This window comes from Natator depressus, chromosome 19 (assembly GCF_965152275.1).
Source record: "Natator depressus isolate rNatDep1 chromosome 19, rNatDep2.hap1, whole genome shotgun sequence".
In the NCBI taxonomy this organism is placed as follows: Eukaryota; Metazoa; Chordata; order Testudines; family Cheloniidae; genus Natator; species Natator depressus.
In genome coordinates, this window is record NC_134252.1 from 9,191,911 (window position 1) to 9,214,780 (window position 22,870).

General features: G+C 45.5%; 1 protein-coding gene across 1 annotated transcript in view; it reads left to right on the plus strand.

Moving 5' to 3' along the window:
- The window catches only part of MAN1C1 (mannosidase alpha class 1C member 1), an 86,232-nt gene that overhangs the window by 62,219 nt on the left and 1,143 nt on the right, over window positions 1-22,870 (plus strand). Inside the window, exons 5-11 of the mRNA XM_074934301.1 lie at window positions 2,963-3,057; window positions 9,938-10,061; window positions 13,084-13,177; window positions 16,871-16,986; window positions 17,115-17,334; window positions 21,471-21,643; window positions 22,534-22,649. Coding sequence (XP_074790402.1) covers window positions 2,963-3,057; window positions 9,938-10,061; window positions 13,084-13,177; window positions 16,871-16,986; window positions 17,115-17,334; window positions 21,471-21,643; window positions 22,534-22,649 — 938 coding nt within the window. The remainder of the gene's footprint in view (window positions 1-2,962; window positions 3,058-9,937; window positions 10,062-13,083; window positions 13,178-16,870; window positions 16,987-17,114; window positions 17,335-21,470; window positions 21,644-22,533; window positions 22,650-22,870) is intronic.

Genomic DNA, 22,870 nt, shown 5'->3' on the forward strand with positions numbered 1-22,870 from the left:
TCTGTGCCAGTACGCAGTGGATATGAGTCTGTTACAACCCCCAGCTATCGGGCCATGGCTCTTTAACTCAAGACTGTCAAAACTCACGCTTTTAGCTCCAGAGGTTCCCGATTCAATCCCCATGTGTGAACCCAGAGGGCTGGCCATACATGGGGATTCATCTGGGATTTGAGCCATCAGATTCCTTTGAGAAGAGGAAGTGGCTGATGTGACAACCACCCCCATGGTCAACACACTGGGGGTCGAGCCAGATATCTGTCTGAATTGCAGCAGCTTGACCTGAAGAGCCGTGGCTTCGTAGGTGGGGGTGGGAACAACTCCTGTCCTATGTGGATCAGCACAGAGGGGGATTTGGAACGCACGCTCACCACAGGGTTACACAAGGACTGATCCAAGCAAGTACATTTGGTAGAACTGCCCCAATCCCTGGTTTCCCCACTCAGCCAGCAGAGTTGAGCTGACCTCTGGGGAAAGGCACCCCTTTCCGAGGGTGGTGGAGCAGCGTTCCAATGAGCACTAGGCCCGCAACGAATTCTGGCTAAATCAGAAGGTTCCTACTGAAAACACTGCTCTCTCTTTCTCCCACCTGTCCCTCCCAAACGTAGGCCATATCTTAACACATAACCTGTCTCATAATATAGCTGTGCTGGAATTTAAAAACCAGATGTGGGGAGATCAAGAGATTACTCCTCTACCCTGAATATCTCAGGCAAACAGAAGGCCTGATCCCACTGATCTCAATGGGAGTTCTGCTAGCATACGGCTGCAGGATTGGGCCTTAAGCAACAAGTAAATAACCTTTTCAAGCAACTCCCATATTGCTACAGGCCGGCGGCTTCTGCTGGAGGGAGCTGCCCATGATAGGAGGAAATGAGTAGTCCTTGCATTGTGATGCCAGCGATTTGTGGAGACCTGGGAGAAGCTCCATAATTAAGGCTGCATTTTGGATGAGTTACAGGAATTTGTTCCTCCTGGGATTTCCCTGCTGGGAAAGCTCTCAAAGATCTAGTGCCTTGTGCTGCAGCCCCTCATGCTCACAGCTTCCATTGACTTCAACTTGACAGAAAAGGAAGAGAGGCCACAAAACCGTAAAGCTTGGGCAGCAGGCTAGAGAGTGAGCTCAGCAGACAGGTCAGTGTCTGTCCTGTGTCAGTTCAGTGCCTCCCCCCTCAATAATCTAGTCACTTCCTCATGGTTTTCCCTTCTGAACCAGATCCCTATACCTTCCTCTACTGTGACAAAGGCCTCAAAGCCCATGGGCAAGTTCGGGTTTCCTCCATGCTGTATTTCTCAGAGCAATAATGTCTTGCTTTCTTAGAACTGTTGTGACAGCTTGGACTGAACTAGGGAGGTTAGAGGTAGAAGGCTTGTGCTTGATCTCTTGTCACTTACAGGCTTCTCTTGCTCAAGACAAATCTCTTGAATGCAGATTATTGCTTGTATCAGTTTGTCCCAAAATAATTGTCTCTGGCGGCTTTGTGCAACCAGCCCCCATAAGCTATCATGTGATTAGAAAGCCCATAACTCAGAAATTAGGAATGGAAAGGGTGATAACTTAGCCATGATGAGGCCAGGGATCCTCTCTGGAAATTAGTTGCACTTAAAGGAGTGTCTGTCTGTGTGTGTATGTGTGTATAAAATATGTGTTCTTGAAATTAGAAGTCATGTGAGCTATCAGCAACTTGCTTTGTAAACCATAGCATGCTTCATCCTTAGAAATCTGCTTTAATTTTGATGTCTTCACTTCTGTTTTCCCCCACCGTCCCACAACAAGTTCTTAAAAGGAGACCCTTTGTCCCCAAAGGCATGCTTTGCAAGATCAACTCAAATCAACCCAGAAGGGCATGTTCTTGTAACAGTACTCTGAGCAAAGCTACTAGCCAACTGCCCATCATTGGTGTTAGAGCAGCCAGCAGCATTAGAAGTGGAGACCTTTGACCCAAGAAATTGGTCTTTGCTCAGTAGGTTAAAGGAGCAGTTCCAGTAGCTATGGGACTGGAGATCTGTGCCACGTGGGCAGATCTCACGTTTTACCACATCAAGATACAGATGCTTAATCCAGTTTATCTACTATTCCCCCAGCTAATGCAGAACCTGGCTTCAAGTTCCAAGGGAAAGTACTTAGAAGGTTTCAGAAATTCAAGAGAACAGCTGGATGTAGCAATGGGTGGCTGTACATATACAGACACTAAGATCTCTAGGCAGTGGGAAGCATACAGCTTTGAGAGTGGTTAGAGCTGTGCAGAACTAGGACAATGAAACCCCAAGCCCAAGCCGAGCTCACTTAATGATCCTGGGATGATCTCTGGTTTCATGAGGAAGCCATGGAAAACACGGTGGGTTTGTCCCGTAAGAGGGCAAAACTTGGCAGTTTTGGCTGTTTAACTTTGAATTTCTGGGTTCAAAGTAAAACTCACAAGGAGTGTGTCCATAAGAACCAAAACCAAGGGAAAAGGGTTCACACAAACCCCAGTGCCCTGAAACTGCCAAATGTCCTAATGCCAGTTATATTCCAACTGGGAACTTTCAAACTCATTAACCCAGGACTCTGAGTCAGAAGTTAACAGAACTGATCCTGTAATTTGGTTAGAAAGGGAGATCTCCTCTACTGTAACGTGAGCCAACACTGCAAAGCTCACATCCAGATCCAAAGTCTGAGGCCCGTTTGGATCCAGGATTTTAGACTGGTCTGTTGTGGATCTCCAGGGGCCATACATAAATTCTGGTTCAGATCAAAACTTCCTCATGGGGTTTGGTTCAGGCCCATCCCAATATGTAGGCTTAGGGCTACCCCACTATTTGGAAATGAAAGCCCTGTAATGTCCCATCATTCTTACCCACTTTATAACTGTGTCTGTCTGGGAGTGTATGGAAAAGTGAAGTTTAAGAAAACCAGCATGACTGATACTAGCAAGCAATACAATGTATATTTTAACTCTCTTTTCCTCTTTTTGTCTAACAGGTATTCAAGAGCAAAGCTCTAGAACTTGGAGAGAAACTTCTACCAGCCTTTAACACCCCCACTGGTATCCCACGAGGTGTCATAAATCTGGGCAGGCAAGACACAGCTCATTATTTTCCCATCGTTAGCAGTAGGCCTTACTGGGGAGGAGGGATAGCTCAGTGGTTTGAGCATTGACCTGCTAAACCCAGGGTTGTGAGTTCAATCCTTGAGGGGGCCATTTAGGGATTGGGGGGAGGGGGAAATTTGGATGATTTAGTTGGGGATTGGTCCTGCTTTGAGCAGGGGGTTGGACTAGATGACCTCCTGAGGTCCCTTCCAACCCTGAGATTCTATGATTTATGTACTGAACACTTGTAAAGGAGTAACAACTGTTCCTCAGGGGTATTTTGCCTCTAAGAACATAAGAGCTGCTATACCGGGTCAGACCATGGTCCATTTTGCCCAGCATCCTGTCTCAGCAGTGGGGCCAGAGCTTCAGGAGAAGTGTACAGAACAGGGAGATTATGGCGTGATCCATCCTTTTCTTCCACACCCAGCCTCTAGTAATTAGAGATTTAGGGTTGCCCTGAGCACGGGGTTGTGTCCCAGACCATCTTGGCTAATGCCGTTGATGGACCTATTCTCCATGAACGTATTCATTTTGTTTAATCCAGTTATTCTTTTAGCATCTCTCTGTAGCATCTCCCCTCCTGACTCTTGGAGGATATTCGTTTTGGCAACTCAAACTCCAGGCGGCATCTTGGCCGTAATCAAGTGTGACTCACATTAAATCCAGCTGTGGTTTATTAATTTTTTCAGCCATCCACATTTTCTTCCTTCACTTCCTGGCAGAGCCGCCCCATTGGAACAGGATGTTCCCACTCACATTTGCCTTTGAATTTTATTGGTGGGCCCTGCATTTAGAACTCTGCTTGCTCTGCACGTTTTTGCAGTGCGCCAGGCTAGATGCACGAGGCTACTTTTCTGGATCTGTGCGGCTCCATGCATGGAAGCTGAGAAAAAGACCTTGTGGCAAATGTCAGTTTTGTATCCAAATGTATAGGAATAGCCGCAGCCCATGTAGTTTTCTGCCTGCCTAGACTCCACAACATTCACTTAGGCGACATCTACACTTCAACTGCTTCGGTGGCGAAACTCGCCACAGTGACAGGAGGGGTTCTCCCCTGGCTGTAGCTAGGTTCTGTCTAGGGTAGCTGTCTCCCCTGAGGGACAGTAGCTAGGTTCTTCTTCCATTGAACTAGCACTGTCTACACTGGGGTAGGTTGGCATAGCCCATCTCTTGTTGGGGGGGTGGATTTTTCACATCCCTGAGAGACATAGCTGTGCCAATGCAAGTTTTCAGCGTAGACCAGACCTTAGTGCTACAACACTGCCTCTGAGGTATGTGACATAAAGCAGGGAGCTGAGGCAGATAGGTTAAATAACTTGCCCAAAGAGACAGGAGTAGAAACCAGGAGCATTCATTCCCTGTCCCCAGTTCTAACTACTACACAACACTTCCTGCCCATCAGGACTCGTTGGCTCATTTTGATGCCAACTAGCTAAAGTCCCTGGGATTTTAAAACCTGCACACAGCCTGCAGCACAGAGACTAGGCAACATGAGTTAACAAAACCCTTCCGTCCTCCCTGCCACAGCACTCAGAGCAGCAGCTGGGGTCATTTTACCCCACATCTGCCATTGGGTTCCTTTCCCTGTAAAGTGGGAGATTTCATTGAACATGGAACCCGGGGTGATCCGTTGCTCAGATGTCACTGTCGCCCGCTGCTTAACGCTGGGTGCAATGAAAACTTTGAACGTCTCCACCACCTTAATTGTATCCTTCCAGGAATGACATTCTGCTTCCTGGCTGGATGAGAAAGTCTCAGGTGGTGCCTCTTCCTCAATACAAGCTCACGCACTGGCTCACCTTTTGCAGAAATGCCGTACCTCACGCTACCCTTTGCAAAGACAATCAAGATGACAGAGTGTATCTGCCCAGACACCCTGCAATATCTTGCTGATGACCTTGGCTAATACGGAAGAAAATCAAAATAGCTGGAGGCTTCCTAAAACCAAGAGTCTGCATTACTGGCTAGAGCTCTGAGAAGAGCACTGAAACAGATTAGGGGGCCACCAGTAATGATGTAGGAGCAAAGATGAAAAGAGCTAAATGTTTGTAGCTTGGCTATGGTTGGAACGTAACAAACAGCCTGCATCTGAAGGGTGAAAGCTCCCCAGAATGAGAGGAGTTGTTCGGTGGGATACACTACATGGAGGTGTATGTAGGGAGCAATGGAATGACCTTGAAAGAGGGGCTGTTTAGTCTGAATATCAGGACAGACTTCCAACCAGTCAGATGCCAAAACCAACGGAAGGTTTTTCCCTAACTAAAGCCCAGTCTCTCAACCCTTTTATTTCTACTTTTGCAACTAACTAACTAACTAACTCAGGATCTGCTAACTCAGGCTGCTTCTATTCCCAGGGCTTTATCTCCTCCACCCACTTCAGCGTCACCTCCTGCCCTTGCGCTCTTGAATCCTGCAGGGTGCCTGCCCGTCCCTTGTGCCATCGAAAGCTCTGTCTTGTCATGTCTTGAAAAATCCGTCCCTCCACCCACTAGCCTCTCTAAACTACCATCTCGTCGCCCTCGGCCCATTTGGCTCCAAGGTCCTAGAGCATACTGTTTATTCCAGCTTCCTTTCCTCTTGCACCCTCTTTGATCTAATGCAGTCTGCCTCCACACTATGGTCCAAAGTCACTAATAGCCTTTTCCTTTCTCAGGCCAAGGGGTGGTGGTTCTTCTTTGATAGCTCTGCTTTTGACACAGTTGATCACCCCTTCTTTAGCTTTTTCTCCTTTCTTTGCCTTCATAACTCTGCTCTCCTTATTCTCCTCCCACCTTGCTGGCTACTCCTCCAGCGTCTCCTTTGAGTGCTGATCACTCTTCCCTTGTCTGTTGAGAACCTTCAGGTTCTGTGCTCATTACCCCCTGCCTTCTAGCACCATTTCTCTCTTAGAGATCTCATCCACTTCCACGGGTTTCTCTACATAGACCATTCCCATAACTTGCTCTCTAGCGCCAACCTCTCCCTTTCTGCCTCTGATGTCTCCCCCTGGATATTCCTCCACAATCTCAAACTGACTCTTTCTGATACTGAACTTCCAGATCCCTCTCCTACGCTCCCCCTTCTCTATTATTAACAACTTCCACCATCTTTCCCATGTCCCAGGTTTGTCACCTCAGTGCAGTCTTCAGTTCTTCTCTTTCCTTTCCCCCCATGATCAGACCCTTCCTAAATCCTGCAACTCCTACCTCTTTAATAGCACCAAAATCCATCCTTTCATCACTATTCCCACTGCTGAAACCCAGGCCCATGCCTTGATCGTCTCGATTACTGGAATATTCTCCTTTCTGGCCCTCCATCCTTCCTTTCTACCCCCTCAAGTGGGTCCCCACACTCCCTCCAGTCCCCTTTCCTTATTGATCCCTTGGTCTCTTTTTTTGCACTCCAGGCTTCCTGCTTTGTCTTCTGCTGCCTTCTGGGCTTTTCCTGTTCCTGCCTGCCAGACCCCAATCCCCCCTTCACATCTCTCCTCAAACCCCATCCTTCCCTCTAAGCAATAATCTCTCTGAGTGATTAGCTTGTATCTTGACTTGTGTGTTTGATTCTTTCCTACTTTGGCACTTCGGGGCAAGGGCTTTGTGTTAGTCTCTGTTTGCAAAGCTCTGTGGAGATGCCCAGCCCGATGCTAAAAGACTTTTGATCGTTATTAAATACCAGTATGTGTTTTTGGAATAAGGTTACTATTAGAGCTGCACATCTTCCCTTACCTTAAAGGCTAGTGTCATCGTCAAGACAGTCTTTGGAAGGAATGTTTCTCAGCTGTTAGGAGAGAAGCTAGCGAGGAAGGCCAAGTCCATTTGAGCTCTACTGCTAGAACATGTTTTCTGCAGAGGCCCACTTCCGGCTTGTCTTCAACCCAGAGGGCTGGTGAAGGTGGACCAACCCTTAGCAGCCTTTCAGCCAACGGTCTACTCAAAGCATTTGGGATGGAGATTTTCAAGGCTATTTCTTTCAACTCCTGTCAGCTCGGAGTACTTCTGTCATAACCAGCGCAGTCTTTAGCCTTGTCCAGTTGATTCAGAACATATCTAGTTTGAAGCAGCTGTCCCAGTTCAGGTCCACTGCACCTGTATTCCTCTTCCTGGTCCACCAAAGACGACACCCACTCTCAACCTTTCCCAGCTGTCACCTGTCTTAGGTGAGACACGCATCTCACTCCCTCCTGACCAGGGTATTTCCAGGCTGCACAACGCCCTGTTATTTCCCCCGCAAGCCCGACAGCCAAAATGCCTAGCAGCTGAACTTTGCTTTCTCTTCCAAGCCTATGAACAGCGTAATTGCCCACAGTTGTAAGGTACTACTCAGCTTTTCCTAAGCAAGCACATTTATTCTTAAGGTGAAAAGCATTCCAGAGAAAACATATTAAAACAATAAAAGAATCTAAACACATGCTAATAAGCTGACCAGAGATCATTTCCATCTCCAATGAGGACTCTGGTTGGAGTCAATCATTCAGCCACACACAGAGAAGTTCTTGTGGTGACGAGTTCATAACACTTCTTGCTCAGAACAAGAACCCCTTTGAACAAGTTGGCCTGTCTTTTATATAGCGGGGGTCTTTGCTCTTGAGATTCCAGGAGCAGCTGATCAGCAGACAATAGACCTTTGCCCAGGGCGTAGCTTCAAAAGGCTGGGGCTTTGCGTAACTGGAGATGGGAGGCTACATTTCCGTTCACCTTCCCCAAGAGATTTCCTAGGAAACCTACTTAACCGAAAGTTCATTCTTGTCAGGCACGTTGTTTAAAAGAGTCCTTTGAAGGTCATAGCACATCCCAGGCTTACACTAGCTATCTCCCCCCTCAAGACATTACCTACAATCCCATAATAATACATAAATATCTGCATTTTGAATACAATGAACATCTAAGGAACTTAAACTTCATTCAGGAAGGTTTGTGCAGGAAGTTGCCCTACACGTCACAGCGGCTTATTAGGTGATTTCTGTTTGTGAGATCGTATTTTCCTATTCTTTCAATGCAGCAGATAAAGAAAATATGATGATTAGGGTCCTAGTGGACAGATACAGGAAACACCCATGAGATCGTTTAGTAGTGCATCCATCCAATGGCAGGATATAGTCTTGTATGGTAGATACAGCCGATATTAAACTAATACTGCATTTAACCTCACTCAGAATGAGCTGGCATTTACTTTATAGCGTGCACTTCTTCCAAATATGGACAGTGGGATTCCTGCTGCTGAAATACAATCACTTCTGGGACAGCTGTTCGAACTGCACCCAGCAAAGTTTGCAGCCAGCTTTGGACAGAAAGAGAAGAATACTCTATCAATTTAAATTACCGGGGGAATATGCTGTCTACTGAAAGGTTTGCTGCTTTTCTCTGGCAGCATAAGGAATAATTCTGCACCTAAAAATGTTTTCTACATTTCTCAGACAAGAGTAACATTTTTCCAGTGAAAGGTCATTAGCTGTAGCCTTTGATCAATAGCAGAAATCCTTATCTTCTAACAGAAGCGTTCGGGCACCGTCTAGTGGTTTCCCGCAGTTTCAGCGATGGTTCTGGCTGCCGTAAAAAGGGAAGACACGTGATTGGAAATAGGCAATATTGTCAATATCTACCGAGGATCATGGTACTCGAGGGATCAAGCCTCTGTCACTGCTGGAAAGAGAACCGCTGAGCTTCCCTGCAGAGGCTATTTTGGGATCCGTCCCTCGAGATATAGGTCGCTTTTGTTGTCTGTGTAGATTTGGGAGAGACAGAATCACTGCCGAGAGCTGTAATTTATAGCAGTGGGCTGGGGCAGGGAAAGAGTCAAGGGAAAAAGCAAGCCCAAGTAAAGAGTGAATGAGAATGTTCGTGATCAGAGAGCTCCCCCTTTGGCAATCCATTTCCACCCAGTGCGAGGCCTTATCACCACAGGACCCCCACGTGTATGCACTGCTGTTCACCGTTAGAACACGCTCCCCATTTACTCACACCGTGCTGATGCAATAACGAGATGAGGATTTTTTTCCTTTCTGCCTGGAGTTGGCAGAACTGGAGATTAGCATACAGAATAGTGGCTTGTGGGAGGAGGGAGAGGGGAAGGGTCTGGTGAGAGGAGATCCAAACAAATATATACCAGTTAGCTTTATACAGTGTCTGCTAGCTTTTCCTTAGATGAGGCCCAGGAAGTCAGGGTGTCTCAGAGTAGAACATTGGGCTGCATGGATATTAGATCTGGCCCAATACCTGTGGGCGTTTCCCCTTCCCACGCGTTGTGCGGCCCAGTGTGCTGATTTGGTTGCTGCCCCGCCCACCCAGCCATCCTGTGGTGTTAAATGTAGAGGCGTACAAAGCATTTGAGGATCCTTTTGGGGCTGTATAACTGTCAGATTAGCGGTAGTGCTGCACCTCAAAACTAGGCTTTCAAGCCTCCCGCACTTCCAGGAATCCGGGGCTTTGGCTTAGCCCATCGTAGGGTTGAGCCAGCTGGGAAACTTGGATTCAGATTCGGTACTCCCTCGGTGCCCTCCCGCCAATGCAGCACTTGGGTGAGTTTGCACCGAGGGGCTGGTTCAAGCCCGTCTCTGTGTAGGAGACTGTGATTATTTGAGATTGCCTTGTCCAGTGGACCTGCTCAGTCGGCTTATTTGCTTTGGGCCAAACTACCCCTATAAAGCTAAGAACTCTTTGGTTCACTAATTGTTCGACGCACAGGGTCCCTACAAACCTGTGAATGCCGTGTAGCCATATTGATTAAAAGCAAAACTCTCCACACCCTGGGCCTCTAGTAGGGGTTCCACACCGCAGAGCAAATGCAGGATCTGCCCAGGGGATACGGAGGGAGAGCTTTGCCCCAGGCTTGTAGAGAAACCGGCTGTGTTTGCTTGGTAATGAAGGCTCCCTATTTTGTCCTCGCAGTGGCATGAGCTGGAGTTGGGGGTGGGCCTCTGCAGGAAGCAGTATCTTAGCAGAATTTGGCACCCTGCATTTAGAATTCCTGCACCTCACGGAGCTCTCTGGAAACCCAGTGTTTACTGAAAAGGCAAGTACTTAACTACTCATTCTTTACTGAAATGATTCTTATGTACCCATCGCCCTGGCGTCTGGGCTCATGACATAAAGTGCCATGTTGCATGCAGCTGCCCAGAGCAGACAGTGCAGCTGGCCATCCTTGCTCTACCACCCCAGCTCACCGTAAGAGACACCTTTCTGGTGACGATCCAGAGACAGACACGGGACCATAAATAGGTGCCTTGCGGGTTGTGGGGGGGTCACTAATGGGATCTGGCAGACAGCTGGAGGGAGCAAGTTCGGCAGCCAAGGACTCTCCACTGCAAATGCCTTGTCTCCAGCCTGTCAGCACAGATGCTTCAGCTGATCCCAGCCTCCAGTGGCAGAATTCCAGACTCAATATGGACTGTGCTGACTGTCCCACTGTAGGATCCGTATTTCTTTACAGCAAGTCAGTGTATCGTGTGAGAGAATTCACTGAACCACTCACGTATGCACCATGCCGGTGAGTCTAACTACTCCTTCTGTGATGGAGTCTGGAGCACTGATTATATTTTTTGAGGACTAGGTCTCATGTCTATGCACCAGTCCTGTGCATTGACCACACCCTTATTTGTCTGAGGTTCTGTTGCTCCACTTGGGGTTGGAACACTCCTAAGTTTTTGGTTTATTTTTTCTATTTACATTTTTTTTGGCCCTTCCACATTCCTGCTTCCTGCAGTGGTGATGACTGGCAGACGCCTTAGTTTTTTTGTGCCTCAGTTGAGTCCTAAATACAGGGGCACAGGCTATATTAACCTGTCTGGTGCATCCCACAACGATAATGGTTAATAACTCTGGTATGTTAATATTACTGCACTGCAGCCATGGAGAATTGCTACTGTAAACTGACTTTAAATGCAATGCTCCAGCCATCAGGATTTCCGCAAAGGTCTCCTATGGGGGCAAGGTCTGACAGTTGACTCATTGGATTCCTTTTGTAACTTCTAAATTTAAAATCTATGAATATTACACGTTACCTTGAGGGTTTTTTTCCAAGTGATCTTATAGTGCATGTGAGAGCAACTTAATATACTGTAGGATACTAGCGATCATTAGCTTTCCCCACGTGTTCCCTGAGGAACTCACTCTGAGACAAATCACTCCAATTAGAATCAGACCTTCCCCTGTGAGTCTGATGAAAACGGATCACACCCAGAGCACCGGTGTGTGGTGAACATACTTAGATTGTTCTCCCTGTATTTCCAGGGAAATAGCTTGAGAACAGACTGTTCACAGGATGTTTCGCAGTGCTAGCCTGCCACCCTGCTTGCTCAGTGATTTTGGGGTCAGGGAGAGAGACGCAGAATGGAAAGGGGATGGGGGAGTGTAGTAGAGAAAAGCTAACAGAGACCATGAAAAAATAATGGAGAGAGACAACGTCAAATAGGAGTGAGAAGAAGAAAATGAAGGAAAAGTGGAAACTGAATGGGAAAGAGAAGGAAAAAATGGAAATGTAGAACAAAGAAGGGAGGCTAATAATACAAAAGGAAAATGATGACGATAAATTGCAGAAAGGAGAGAAAAAAGTGAAAGAGGGAGAGAAGAGATACAAGAAAGGAAAGTGGGTGGATGGGAAGGAGAGCTGAATGAGGGACCGAAGGGCAGATGTGTGCCAAAAACACAAGGGATGGGTAAAGGGGGGGGGGCAGTGTTTAAATCTAGGATTAATCCCAAATTCCTTGTTGTTAAATTGTGCTGTATTGGCACAGTCTGTTCCCCCCGTCTCCCCGGAAGCCAATCAAGTTCCCCTTTTCTGGCTGAAAACCCAGCGAACGAATTAGGGTGAGAACCTTTCTGTAGTGGCTTCTCCCACCCTGAACATGCTCATTATATTCCGCCGCAAATGTATGGGGTTAAAGATAACACCATGTGAGAGAGGAAGCCCAGGAGGATATGGGCTCAGCCAGCCATCCGGAGGGAAATGAGTTCAGAGGAGCAAATCAACTCATTAGCATGCAGCTTGGGACTCGTGTCATTTTTAATGGGAATAATGTCCATCTGCGTCTTTGTTCAAACAGGTCATTAATGTGCCATGCTACTTAACTTCAGTAAATGTCGGGCAGCGTGATGACTTCCTTGGAAACACTGACTTTAAATCTGTATGGCCAGCTTTTGGCATATAAATTGTCTAATCTTATAAAAGGTTTAGAGTATATAAGCTGCTGTGTAGGTTACAGTGGAATATATATGCTGCACACAATTTATTTTCATCCAGTAAGTAAAAGTCCTGTAGTGTTTAATAAGGTTGAAACCAACAGCGGCGCTGTAGGAATTAAGTGGGGCTGTTCTAGGAATTAAAGGCTCTGACTCAGCAAGGTATTTTCGCACATGCCTACATTTAAGCATGTGAGCAGCCCTGTTGAATTCAAAGTTAAGCAAGTGCTTATGTACCTTGTGGAATCGGGTTGCAGATGAGACTAGAAATTATTCTAAAAACCTATAGAATTTAATAAAGAATATTATCCCCTGGGCCTCAGAATTCCTATAGAAGGGTCACTTTCTTGAGGACCCTTCCCTAAGGGGTATGATAGTTTTCATTTCCCAATCCTGAAACAATAGAAGCATTTACAATAAAGACACTGTCCTTGGACCGTTGCTTGTGCAATTGGATGTTAAAACCAACAGAAAAAAAATTGTTCTCATTAACCTCTGAGGATAGACAAGAAGCAATGGGTTTAAATTGCAGCAAAAGAGGTTCAGGTTGGAGATTAGGAAAAACTTCCTAACTGTCAGGGTGGGTAAGCACTGGAATAAATTCCTTAGGACAGTTGTGGAATCTCCATCACTGGAGGTTTTTAAGAGCAGGTTAGAGAAATAACTGTTAGGAATGGTCTAGTTATTACTTAGTCCTGCCTTGGGTGCAGGGAACAGGACTAGATGACGTCTCGAGGTCCCTTCCAGTCAGTCCTATGATTCTAATTGCAAAGTTAAGCTCGTTTCACTTATAGTGCAGAAATGTTGGATTTCTTAATGGAAAAATAGAAAGTGTCGTGTCCATTTTCTCTTTGTAGGTGATGAACATCCGCAAAGTCCTGAACAGAATTGAGAAACCGCAGGGCCTGTATCCTAACTTTCTCAGCCCGGTCACTGGGAACTGGGTCCAGCGTAAGTATCGCTCTCTTATTCCGAGCTGTGCTCAGGAAATGCTACTGATGTGTTTCAGCATTTACGCTATTCCTTAGAAGGTGATCTGTAACTACAACAACAGCAAGCCAAGGACATTTCTCATCTGCCTGATAAAAGCCCTCACTAATGCTGGTCAAGGAACTCATTATCCATGGTGATTAGATAAAGGTAACCTTATTGAGAAGATGCAGTATAATCATCTTTCACAGGAGTCTTATTCCGAGCTGAGTGAGTATCTTACCTCCAAAGTGAGGTTTGGACCCATAGTCGTACACATGGTAGGATTATGCTACATGATTCATTAAAAGTTGGCATGTCTCTTTAAGGCCCCCATCCTCACTTCAGTGATCCCATTGTCCTCCCTGGGAGTTACACATGAAAGCTACAGGATGAGACCAAAGAGATTTGGATAGTTACTATATTTAATGCAGCAAGTAAGAAATCATCTGGAAAAGCAGTAAGAGAGTGGAGTTTGAGATCCTCCCCAGAAAAAAAAATGAGGAATATAAGGAATGAAGGAACCCTGCCGCACTATCCCTCTAGCCAGTCTCATACATGCACAAACGCATTACCATTACTGTGGTACTTGCTGTTGGATTTTCCTGTTGAGACAATGAGTGGGATGCGTGTATGTGTCTGTCTGTCTCTTGCATCACTATTAGGAATGCGACACTGGTCCAGGGGGAAAATACAGGTGTGCAAGAGGGAGGAACATGCGGGATCATGAGGACAGTAGGAACAGTGTCTTTATTCTGATCCTGCCTCTTCCTAAGCCACTTCACCCTTCCAATATCCAGAGAAAAGGCCAGGCAACATCTGTTCTGTTGTTCAAAGGCAAAATCTTGCTCTCCAATTTGTACATCAATCCTGATGCCTCTGTTCCACTTCTCCCCATTTGTGCAGAACCCCTGCCTCTGTATGAGACAGGTGAGAGAACACTAGCTGTGATCAATCCATGACCTTTAACTGCCCTAGCAACACCTCTTAACAGTAATTGACAAGGCTTGTGTTGAAAATAGTCTCAGCAAAACATCTTGAACAATTGCAATTGTCCCAGTAAACCAGAACTTCAATGAGAAGAAAGTCAGTTCCCCGGTTCGTCCCATTAATTGACTTTCTGAATTATCCACATCCCCTTGTAAGTGGTTTCACCTGTCCCTTCACATTTGTGTTTGTAAAGTTATTGCAACATTTCCACTGGAAAAATTAATCTTGCATCCTAGTGCTACATCCTTGTGATGGTATTTTCTTTAGGTCATTACCGTTTGCATCAGCATGGTACATTTCCCCAGACATTTCCCTTTGCAGCACAGAGGGGGGGAAATAATGTGACTCACCTTTGTCAGTCTTTCATTCTGATAACTTGTTGCTAATGCATCACTTCCCAAAGAGCTGTGTCCATATTCTTCTAATTGTAAGCGACTAGATTGAAGTGTATAGAATACCTTCTGGGTATTCAGTGTTCATCCATTTTGGCCACCAATTCAGTTCCATTTAAATCCACTAATTTAATCCATTTTAACCATTCTGCTCCCACCTTTTGTGATGCTTGTAGGGATCCCCAGAGGTTTGCTGGGGCACCACACTGGTTAATAACTGCCCATTTAGATGGTTTGGAGTGAGATGGAGGCATAGTTGATGCCACAGGACTAGATTAAAATTCACCAGTTGGCTAAGCCAGGAGCGGGCTTGGTGGCACCTCAAACTTCTTATGGCAGTAGCATGTAAGCTGGCCTCGTGATCCGAATCTGATATCCAGGGAGCTAAGAGACTGCTCAGCCTAGGAACCCTCTGGTGGACCTAGGAGTCAGCTGGTGGCAGATGCCAAGGTAGAGAGAAACTGTAGCTGTTGCCTGCCACAGGGACTATCATAGGTGCCAGTCTCTCATTTTCTTTCTCTTTGTTAAAGGTGTTTGCAATAAGCCCTTTTTCGTAGAATTGTCATGTTTTCCCTAAAAGGTGTAACCGTGACCAGAGCAAATTGTCAGACCACCCCAATGAGAAGGAATGCTGGAACTCTCCTAGCTGCACTAGTTACCTTTTGAAAATTAAGGCACAGCCTCCCTGATGAAATTAATGACTTGTTTACACAGAGGGTCTGGGAGGCAAATTCTGGCCTTGCTTTTAACATGTGGAAAACAATTCTGCCCTAGCGCTCTTGCTTTGGTGATTGTTCTGACATGCCTAGGATCATACACTTCCATTAAAGACAATCTGCAGCCTGTATTTGTAAAATATTCTATCCTCTTTCCTGAATCCAGGTTTCTAATCTCATTGTTTTGCCATGGATTATTCTACGGTTCATTGGCCACATACTTTATCACTGAATGCATCCGATGAAGTGAGCTGTAGCTCACGAAAGCTTATGCTCAGATAAATTTGTTAGTCTCTAAGGTGCCACAAGTCCTCCTTTTCTTTTTGCAAATACAGACTAACACAGCTGCTACTCTGAAATTTATCAGGGATGTTGCTCTTCAGGTCAGTCAAATGCTGGGTTGTTGATCTCGCCTCTAGATAGGATTTAGTATTCAAAATAAACGTCAGGACTTGATATGCACAACAGAAAAGTGGAAAAACAGCATAGCTAATCCAAAAAATCTACTGTATCTACTTAACGTTTAAAATGAAATCATGCAGACATGTAGGTGGGTAACCCTAGTTAATAGGTCTAGTCCGTTTCATATTTAAATGGCTAGGAGAAGTGTTTTTTCTTGCTCATTTGAAGGGTGAATTTGGCTGCTTCAAAGAAGGAGTGTTGGGTTTTCCCCCATTGTATTTTAAAGATATAAATGTGTCCAGCTGTTTCCCACGCTGATTCCCCAGGCAGAAACCTGCAGCTGCAGTGTCAGACCTGTTTCCCATAGTGATTGCTTAGCATTCTCCTCTTCAGTAAGGTCATACCACTATGCAATCTGAACAGGCAGCCTTGGAAATCTGATTTCCCCACAGGTAAATATTCAGTGCACATCTCCCCACCTGGCTTTCTTTTAATATACCAGAAACCTAGGACTTCTGCATGCGGGCTGTATCACACTCCAGGCAGAGACTAGAAACCGCCAGTCCCCGTTAGCAGCCAGGGTGCCCTCTGCTGGCAGTTCTGTCCAATCATCCTTTTTCTGCTGTGATGTCAATATCCAATTCGTATTCTCCCCTTCCTCCATTTGTTACACCCCCTCTCCATGAGGGAAAGAGTGAGAGGTAGGGCCACATCCTCAAAGGTAGTTAGGTGTCTAACTCCCATTATTTTCAATGAGAGTTAGGCACCTAAATATTGTGAGGATCTGGCCCGTGATGTTTAGTGGACATGCAGCTCCATCCATGTATGTGTCTGCTCTCAGTTTGTTAGCCCAGGATATGGTTTTTATCTCATAAACAGGAAGCATCTTCAATTTATCGTGTAACTAACCGTGGCAAGTAAAAGCTTTGAGTAGTTTTATTAAAGGCAACTGGCACTTGGTAAAAGACAGAATGTTTTCCTTATGGTTATACTTTCCTTCTTAATTTTCTAAAAAATGTAATGCTACCCTCCAACAGGAAACCAAAAAGGGGGGAGAATTGAGTCAAACTATTTAATAAGGGCGGAATTGTTCTGTCTGGTAAAGCAACTGTGTATCGTAGATCATGTGCAAAAGTAGTTATGGAGCAGTCTCTTGTTGGCTTCCACCACTGCAGACCACGTCTCCATTGGGGGCCTTGGGGACAGCTTTTATGAATATCTGATCAAATCCTGGCTGATGTCAGACAAGAGAGACACTGAAGCTAAAAAGATGTATAATGATGCACTAGAGGTAAGTTCGATTGCTTCTCCAGCTGTATTTCTTATAAGGAATATTTTGTCCAACAGAATGTTAGTCAAAGCAGTTTGTTTTTCCTTCCTGCAAGATGTGTTCAGATATTGATTTTTAATACATTTTAGGCTATAGAAAAACATTTGGTTAAAAAATCTGCCGGAGGATTGACCTACATTGCAGAATGGAGAGGTGGCATCTTGGATCACAAAATGGGCCATTTGGCTTGCTTCTCTGGTGGCATGATAGCCCTTGGAGCAGAACAAGCAGCGGAAGAGAAAAAGCAACATTATATGGATCTAGCCGCAGAGATTACTCACACGTGTCATGAATCCTATGCACGCTCAGGTAAACATTGTGGATTAAAGTACTGCTGATAAATTACTGTGGTAGGTAAGGATTTACAGCTGCTAAAAAATTGAATCTCGCATGTGAAAGGATTGCGGTAATTCTTTGGCACTTCTGCAGCATCTTCTATCAAAATAAGAGGACATTTAACATTCATCTGTCCTTGCCGCACCCCTGTGAGAAAAGTCAATATTGGTATCCCCATTTTAGATCCTGAGAATCTGAGGAAACTGAGCCACAGAGAGGTTGAGTGACTTGCAAAGTCATACAAGAAACCAGCGGCAGAGCTGGCAACTGACCCAAGATCTCCTGAACCCCGGTCCCTGTGTTCTAATCACAAAGCCACGCTTTCTCCCTATAAAAGGAGTAATCTGAGTTCCTATATATCAGCACTTTGAGGTATTGCCATAACAAATGGAGTAAAGCACTGATCTGCCTTTAATTTCTCCCACAATATACAGCTGAAACAAGCTAAATGGTCAGTTGAGCATTGTAGGGTGTTAGAAACAGGGAACTGAGTTCTGTTATTCCTTCTTAAAACAAACCCAAACCATAAATCCCTACTGCAGCCTTCCTAAGAGAAGATCGTGTGAGTCTCTCCATATTTCCCCATACTCAGTAAAATCTTTCTCATTGACACAGTGTACTTCGCAGACAAAAGGTGTTGAATATTTGCTTTCACATAAGGCATTCAGTGCAGGCATATAAAGATTAACCATGCTAACAACAGGACAAATGTGGCAATCCCTTGGCAAGTTACAGTTCAACCTAGACGTGCTTGTCTTAAATGTGGATAATGACACTCACCTCCTTTATAAAGCACTTTGAGATCTACAGATGAAAAGCATTTGTAAAAGTGGCAGGTATTGGTTTTATTGTAGTGTGTAATTTGACAAGATCAAATACCAAAAACATTCTGCTGATGACTCAAGGGCTGTGGTTAGCTCTACACACACCCAGCTTCAACATGCTTGTAATTATTTGGACTTTGTTCCTTTCTTTATGAGCATTTGTCGAGCACACTGAGTATGTGTAGTTGCAGTCTGCTGTCCAGGAGGCTTGCCTGCAATGTGTCTGTCGTTGATAACTCTTCCTTTTGATTGTTTCACGTCTTACCTGCATCAACAAGCATGTATTTATGAGCTGCGTCTAGCTCATTTGCCGAAAACAGCTCTAACAAACTTCAAGCCAAGCTGGAATTGGATTTTCAAACTCCTTTCACAGCGCTTACAGAACTGCAGCTAGGCCATCTGACCTAAGAATCCACGGGCTGCAACTGCCTGGAGCCATTTTTCACCTTCAGCTGTGTCTGTCACCATCAAAAGGACAGCACTAAGCCTGCCATTAGCAGCTACTCTGCTGTCAGATCAGCCAGCTGGCTGTGTTTCAGACAGTGGCTGTGCCCTTAACCTTTTCTCTGGTTCTCAGGAAACAATGCGAGATGTTTGTGCTGTAAGATCCCCGTTCTCTCACTCTTATAACATGGCCCAGGTAGGGCAAATAAGGTGTGTAAAGAAACAAAATGTGTATGCGAAAGATAGTCTTTTGGCTACAGCACCAGGCATGGGGCCAAGAGATCTGGATTCTGTTTCCAACTCTGTCACTGGTTCTGTTTGACCTCAGGCAATCTTTGGGCCTCAGTTTTCCCATCTGTAAAACAGAGGTGACAGGTGATTAGATTTTCTAATTCATAGAGGTTCTGTGAGTGTGTGTTAGTGTTTTGAGATCCTCACATGGAAGGCACTTGAGAAGGACAAAGCAGTAGAAGTTTTTAATTATTTTGTAATCAGAAAATAGCATTGAAAGTAACTCCATCCTATTTCATAGCGATCTCCTTTTCAAAAGGAAGGTTAACATACCAGAAGCTAAAGGAGGGGAAAGGGTGGCAGACACAGTTCTAGCTAACTTCTGATCATCCTTTTGAAAAACATCCCTCATGACTGTACGGTAATGATCATAAAATCATATAGGGCTTGGCTACACTTGCGAGTTAGAGCGCATTAAATCAGCCCCGGGCACCCTAACTCCCGACATGTCCACACTGGCAAGGCACGTAGAGCGCCTGGACTCTGCAGCTGGAGTGCTCCTGGTAATCCACCTCCACAAGAAGCATAAAGCTTGGTGCGCCCCGGCTGAAATGCCCGGGCGTCAGTGTGAACGAGGGGATGCATTACTGTGCTGTGATTGGCCTCTGGAAACGTCCCATAATCCCCTGAAGTCAAGTGGCCACTCTTCACATTGTTTTGAACTCAGCTGCAGGCATGTGGATATCCCCTTTGAAAGCTCCGTTTCTGACAGCCGGCTGCTTATCTGCTCCGGGACAAAGCAGCCATTACTGTGGAATGCTGCTGTTGTGAGTGTGTGTGTGTGTGTGTGTGGGCGGGGGGGTTTGCTGCCATCTGAACTTAGAAGACAGCATGCTGACACACTCTCTGCCCCCCAAACCCACTCTCTCTCCCCCCACGTACACACAACACACTCCCTGTCCCACTCCACACACACCCCCATTTGAAAAGCACGCTGCAGCCACTTGCACACTGGATAGCTACCACAGTGCACTGCTCTCTCTGGCGTTACAAGAGCTGCTACTGTGGCCACGCCGGTGCGCTTGCAGCTGACAGTGTAAACACACGGGCGCGTTTTCCCTGCTGCGCTCTGCGAAGGCTGGTTTAACTCCCAGCATTCTACATCTGTAAGTGTAGCCAAGCCCTTAGAATTGTAGGGCTGGAAGAGACCTCAAGAAGTCATCTAGTCCAGTCCCCAGCACTCAAGACAGGACTAAGTAATAACTAGACCATTCCTGACATCTAACCTGCTCTTAAAAACCTCCAGTGGTAGAGGTTCCATAGCCTCCCAGCCAATGTGTCCCAGGGCCTAACCACCCTGACAAGAAGTGTTTCCTAATGTCCAAACTAAACATTTCTCTTGCTCCAATTTAAGCCCATTGCTTCTTGTCCTATCCTTAGAGGTTAATGAGAACAATTTTTTGTCCTCCTCCTTATAACAACTTTTTATGTCCTTGAAAACCGTTATCATGTCCCCCCTAAGTCTCCTCTTCTCCAGACCAAACAGATTCAGTTTTTTCAATCTTCCCTCCTAGGTCATGTTTTCTAGACCAATTAATCATTTTTGTTGCTGTCCTCTGGACTTTCTCCAGTTTGTCCACATCTTTCCTGAAACGTGGCACCCAGAACTGGACACAATACTTCAGTTGAGGCCTTATCAGAGCAGAGCGGAAGAATTACTTCTTGTGTCTTGCTTACAACACTCCTGCTAATACATCCCCAAATGATGTTTGCTTTTTTTGTGACAGTGTTACACTGTTGACTCATATTTAGCTTGTGATCCACTATGACCCCCAGATCCCTTGCTGCAGTACTCCTTCCTAGGCAATCATTGCCCAGTTTGTACATGTGCAGTTGATGTTCCTTCCTAAGTGGAGTACTTTGCATTTGTCCTTTAATGATTGTTCGGGCCATTGGGCCCAATGACCATGAAGTCAAGAAACCCTTACCTGAGACAACCTATAAACATGAGAAGCACTGGAGTATCAAAAGCATGGCTCGACTGTCTCTGAAGAGTTTCCTTTTCCAGGGCTCTGCTGTAGGAGCTTTGTAGCTGATGTTTTTCACTAGGGCCTGATCCTGAGAATGGTGCTCATGCGCCTCTCAACTCCTGTTGACTGCAGTGGAAGCGTGAGGGGCTTATGACCCTAATACTGTGTGAGAGAGATGTCTCTGAGAGCTTCCACCAGGAGTCTTACGACCCAGTTCAGCCCGGGCAAAAATCCAGTGACTTCTTGCACACGCTTACACTAGGGTTGAATGTGACCCTTTGATCTCGTTGCCAGGCTGCTGGTTTCAGAAGCGCTTTCAATTTACTTTTGGTATTTATCCAAACATTTCACTGCACAGGGTGGGCCAGATTCAGAGCTAAGTAAGCTCATTCTTTGAGTCAGCAGAGTTGCACTCGTTTTACACCACATCTGAATTTATACATGACGGATGGTTTGTTGCACCCCATAGCAAGCCTCGGCTGTATTAATGCCGCATAACACCACCTATAAAACCCATTAGCGTCGGTTATGAATTTTTAAAGGCGATTATTATGTGTGGGGGTTTTTCTCTCTTCCTTAGATACCAAGCTTGGCCCCGAAGCTTTTCGCTTTGATTCTGGAGCGGAAGCCATGGCCACCAGACTCAGCGAGCGCTATTATATACTGCGCCCTGAAGTGGTAGAAAGCTACCTGTATATGTGGAGGCTGACCCACGATCCGAAATACAGACAGTGGGGCTGGGAAGTTGTACAGGTATGATCATGAGATACGCAGCATTCACCATTACAGAGCCCTGGATTCTTATGGGTATCTTTTTCTAGGGGAGGAAAAGGATAAGCGGAGTTTTAATTGTACTAGCCCCTGTCGTGTGTTAGCTACTGCACAGTGATATAAAGAGAAACCTAGTTTGCTTTTGTCTCTTTGCTGATCATTGAAAATGTCTGGGCTTTGTTTAAAAAAATAACAATAAACCTTACAGGGACTGGAGGGAAAAAGAGCTCCAGACCTCAGACAGTGTAATGGCTATGAATGGAGTAATGTCAGATGTAGTGGACTGAGCCGCACATTTGGAATTATCTAGACTCTGTGAAACCATAATTTCATATTCTTGCAGGGTTGACTCAGCCCTGCTCGTATTAAGGTAGAGATATGAGCATCAAATATTATGTTTGGATCTTCAGAATGAGACTGTAAAAGACGAGATCGTCCCTGTGCTATGAGGACACAAAAGATCCCATAAAGACTTCCCGGCTAGAATGTCTTCTCACTCCATCACTGTTTTCTAATGTGATGTGCACAGGGCTGCTCCTCTGCGCCCCAGAGGTGGTTGCATTTCAGTGGCAGCATTCAGTCATTCATAAAGTGCCTTGGAAAGGTGCTGTGTAAAAGAGTTACTATTTGACACCTGTTGTTGATATGGGGGTACCATCAACACCAAGCAATCAATAAGCTTACATTGTTTACCTTTTTCCAGCTGTTGCCATTAGAACTAGCATCTTTCCTGGACTGTTGGGTAACGATCAAACTCTTCAGTGAGAGTGAAGCTGCTATAAAACCTGAATCTGATTTGTAACACAGCTGATGCTGATTAACGGATTACTCCATGTAGCTGTGTGTTGCTGAGATTTCTTTTCTTTTCTCAGGCACTGGAAAAATATTGTAGAGTAGAAGCAGGCTTCTCCGGGATCCGAGATGTTTATACCACCACCCCAAGCCATGACAACATGCAACAGAGTTTTTTTCTGGCAGAGACATTAAAGTAAGTCTGGCATCCTGAGAAAGCTTTCAGAATAAATCTCCTCTCTGGGCATAAAAGTCTTTCTGGTGTGGGTCATCTTCATGCAAAATATACAATAGCTTCATCTTAGAAAGCGTTGGATTCCCTGCAGAGCAAACTGTGGAAGATGGTGGGCTACAGCAGGCTTTTTGTGTCTCTTCTGCAGAACAATTACATAAAGAGAGGTGAACATGTCTGGGGGT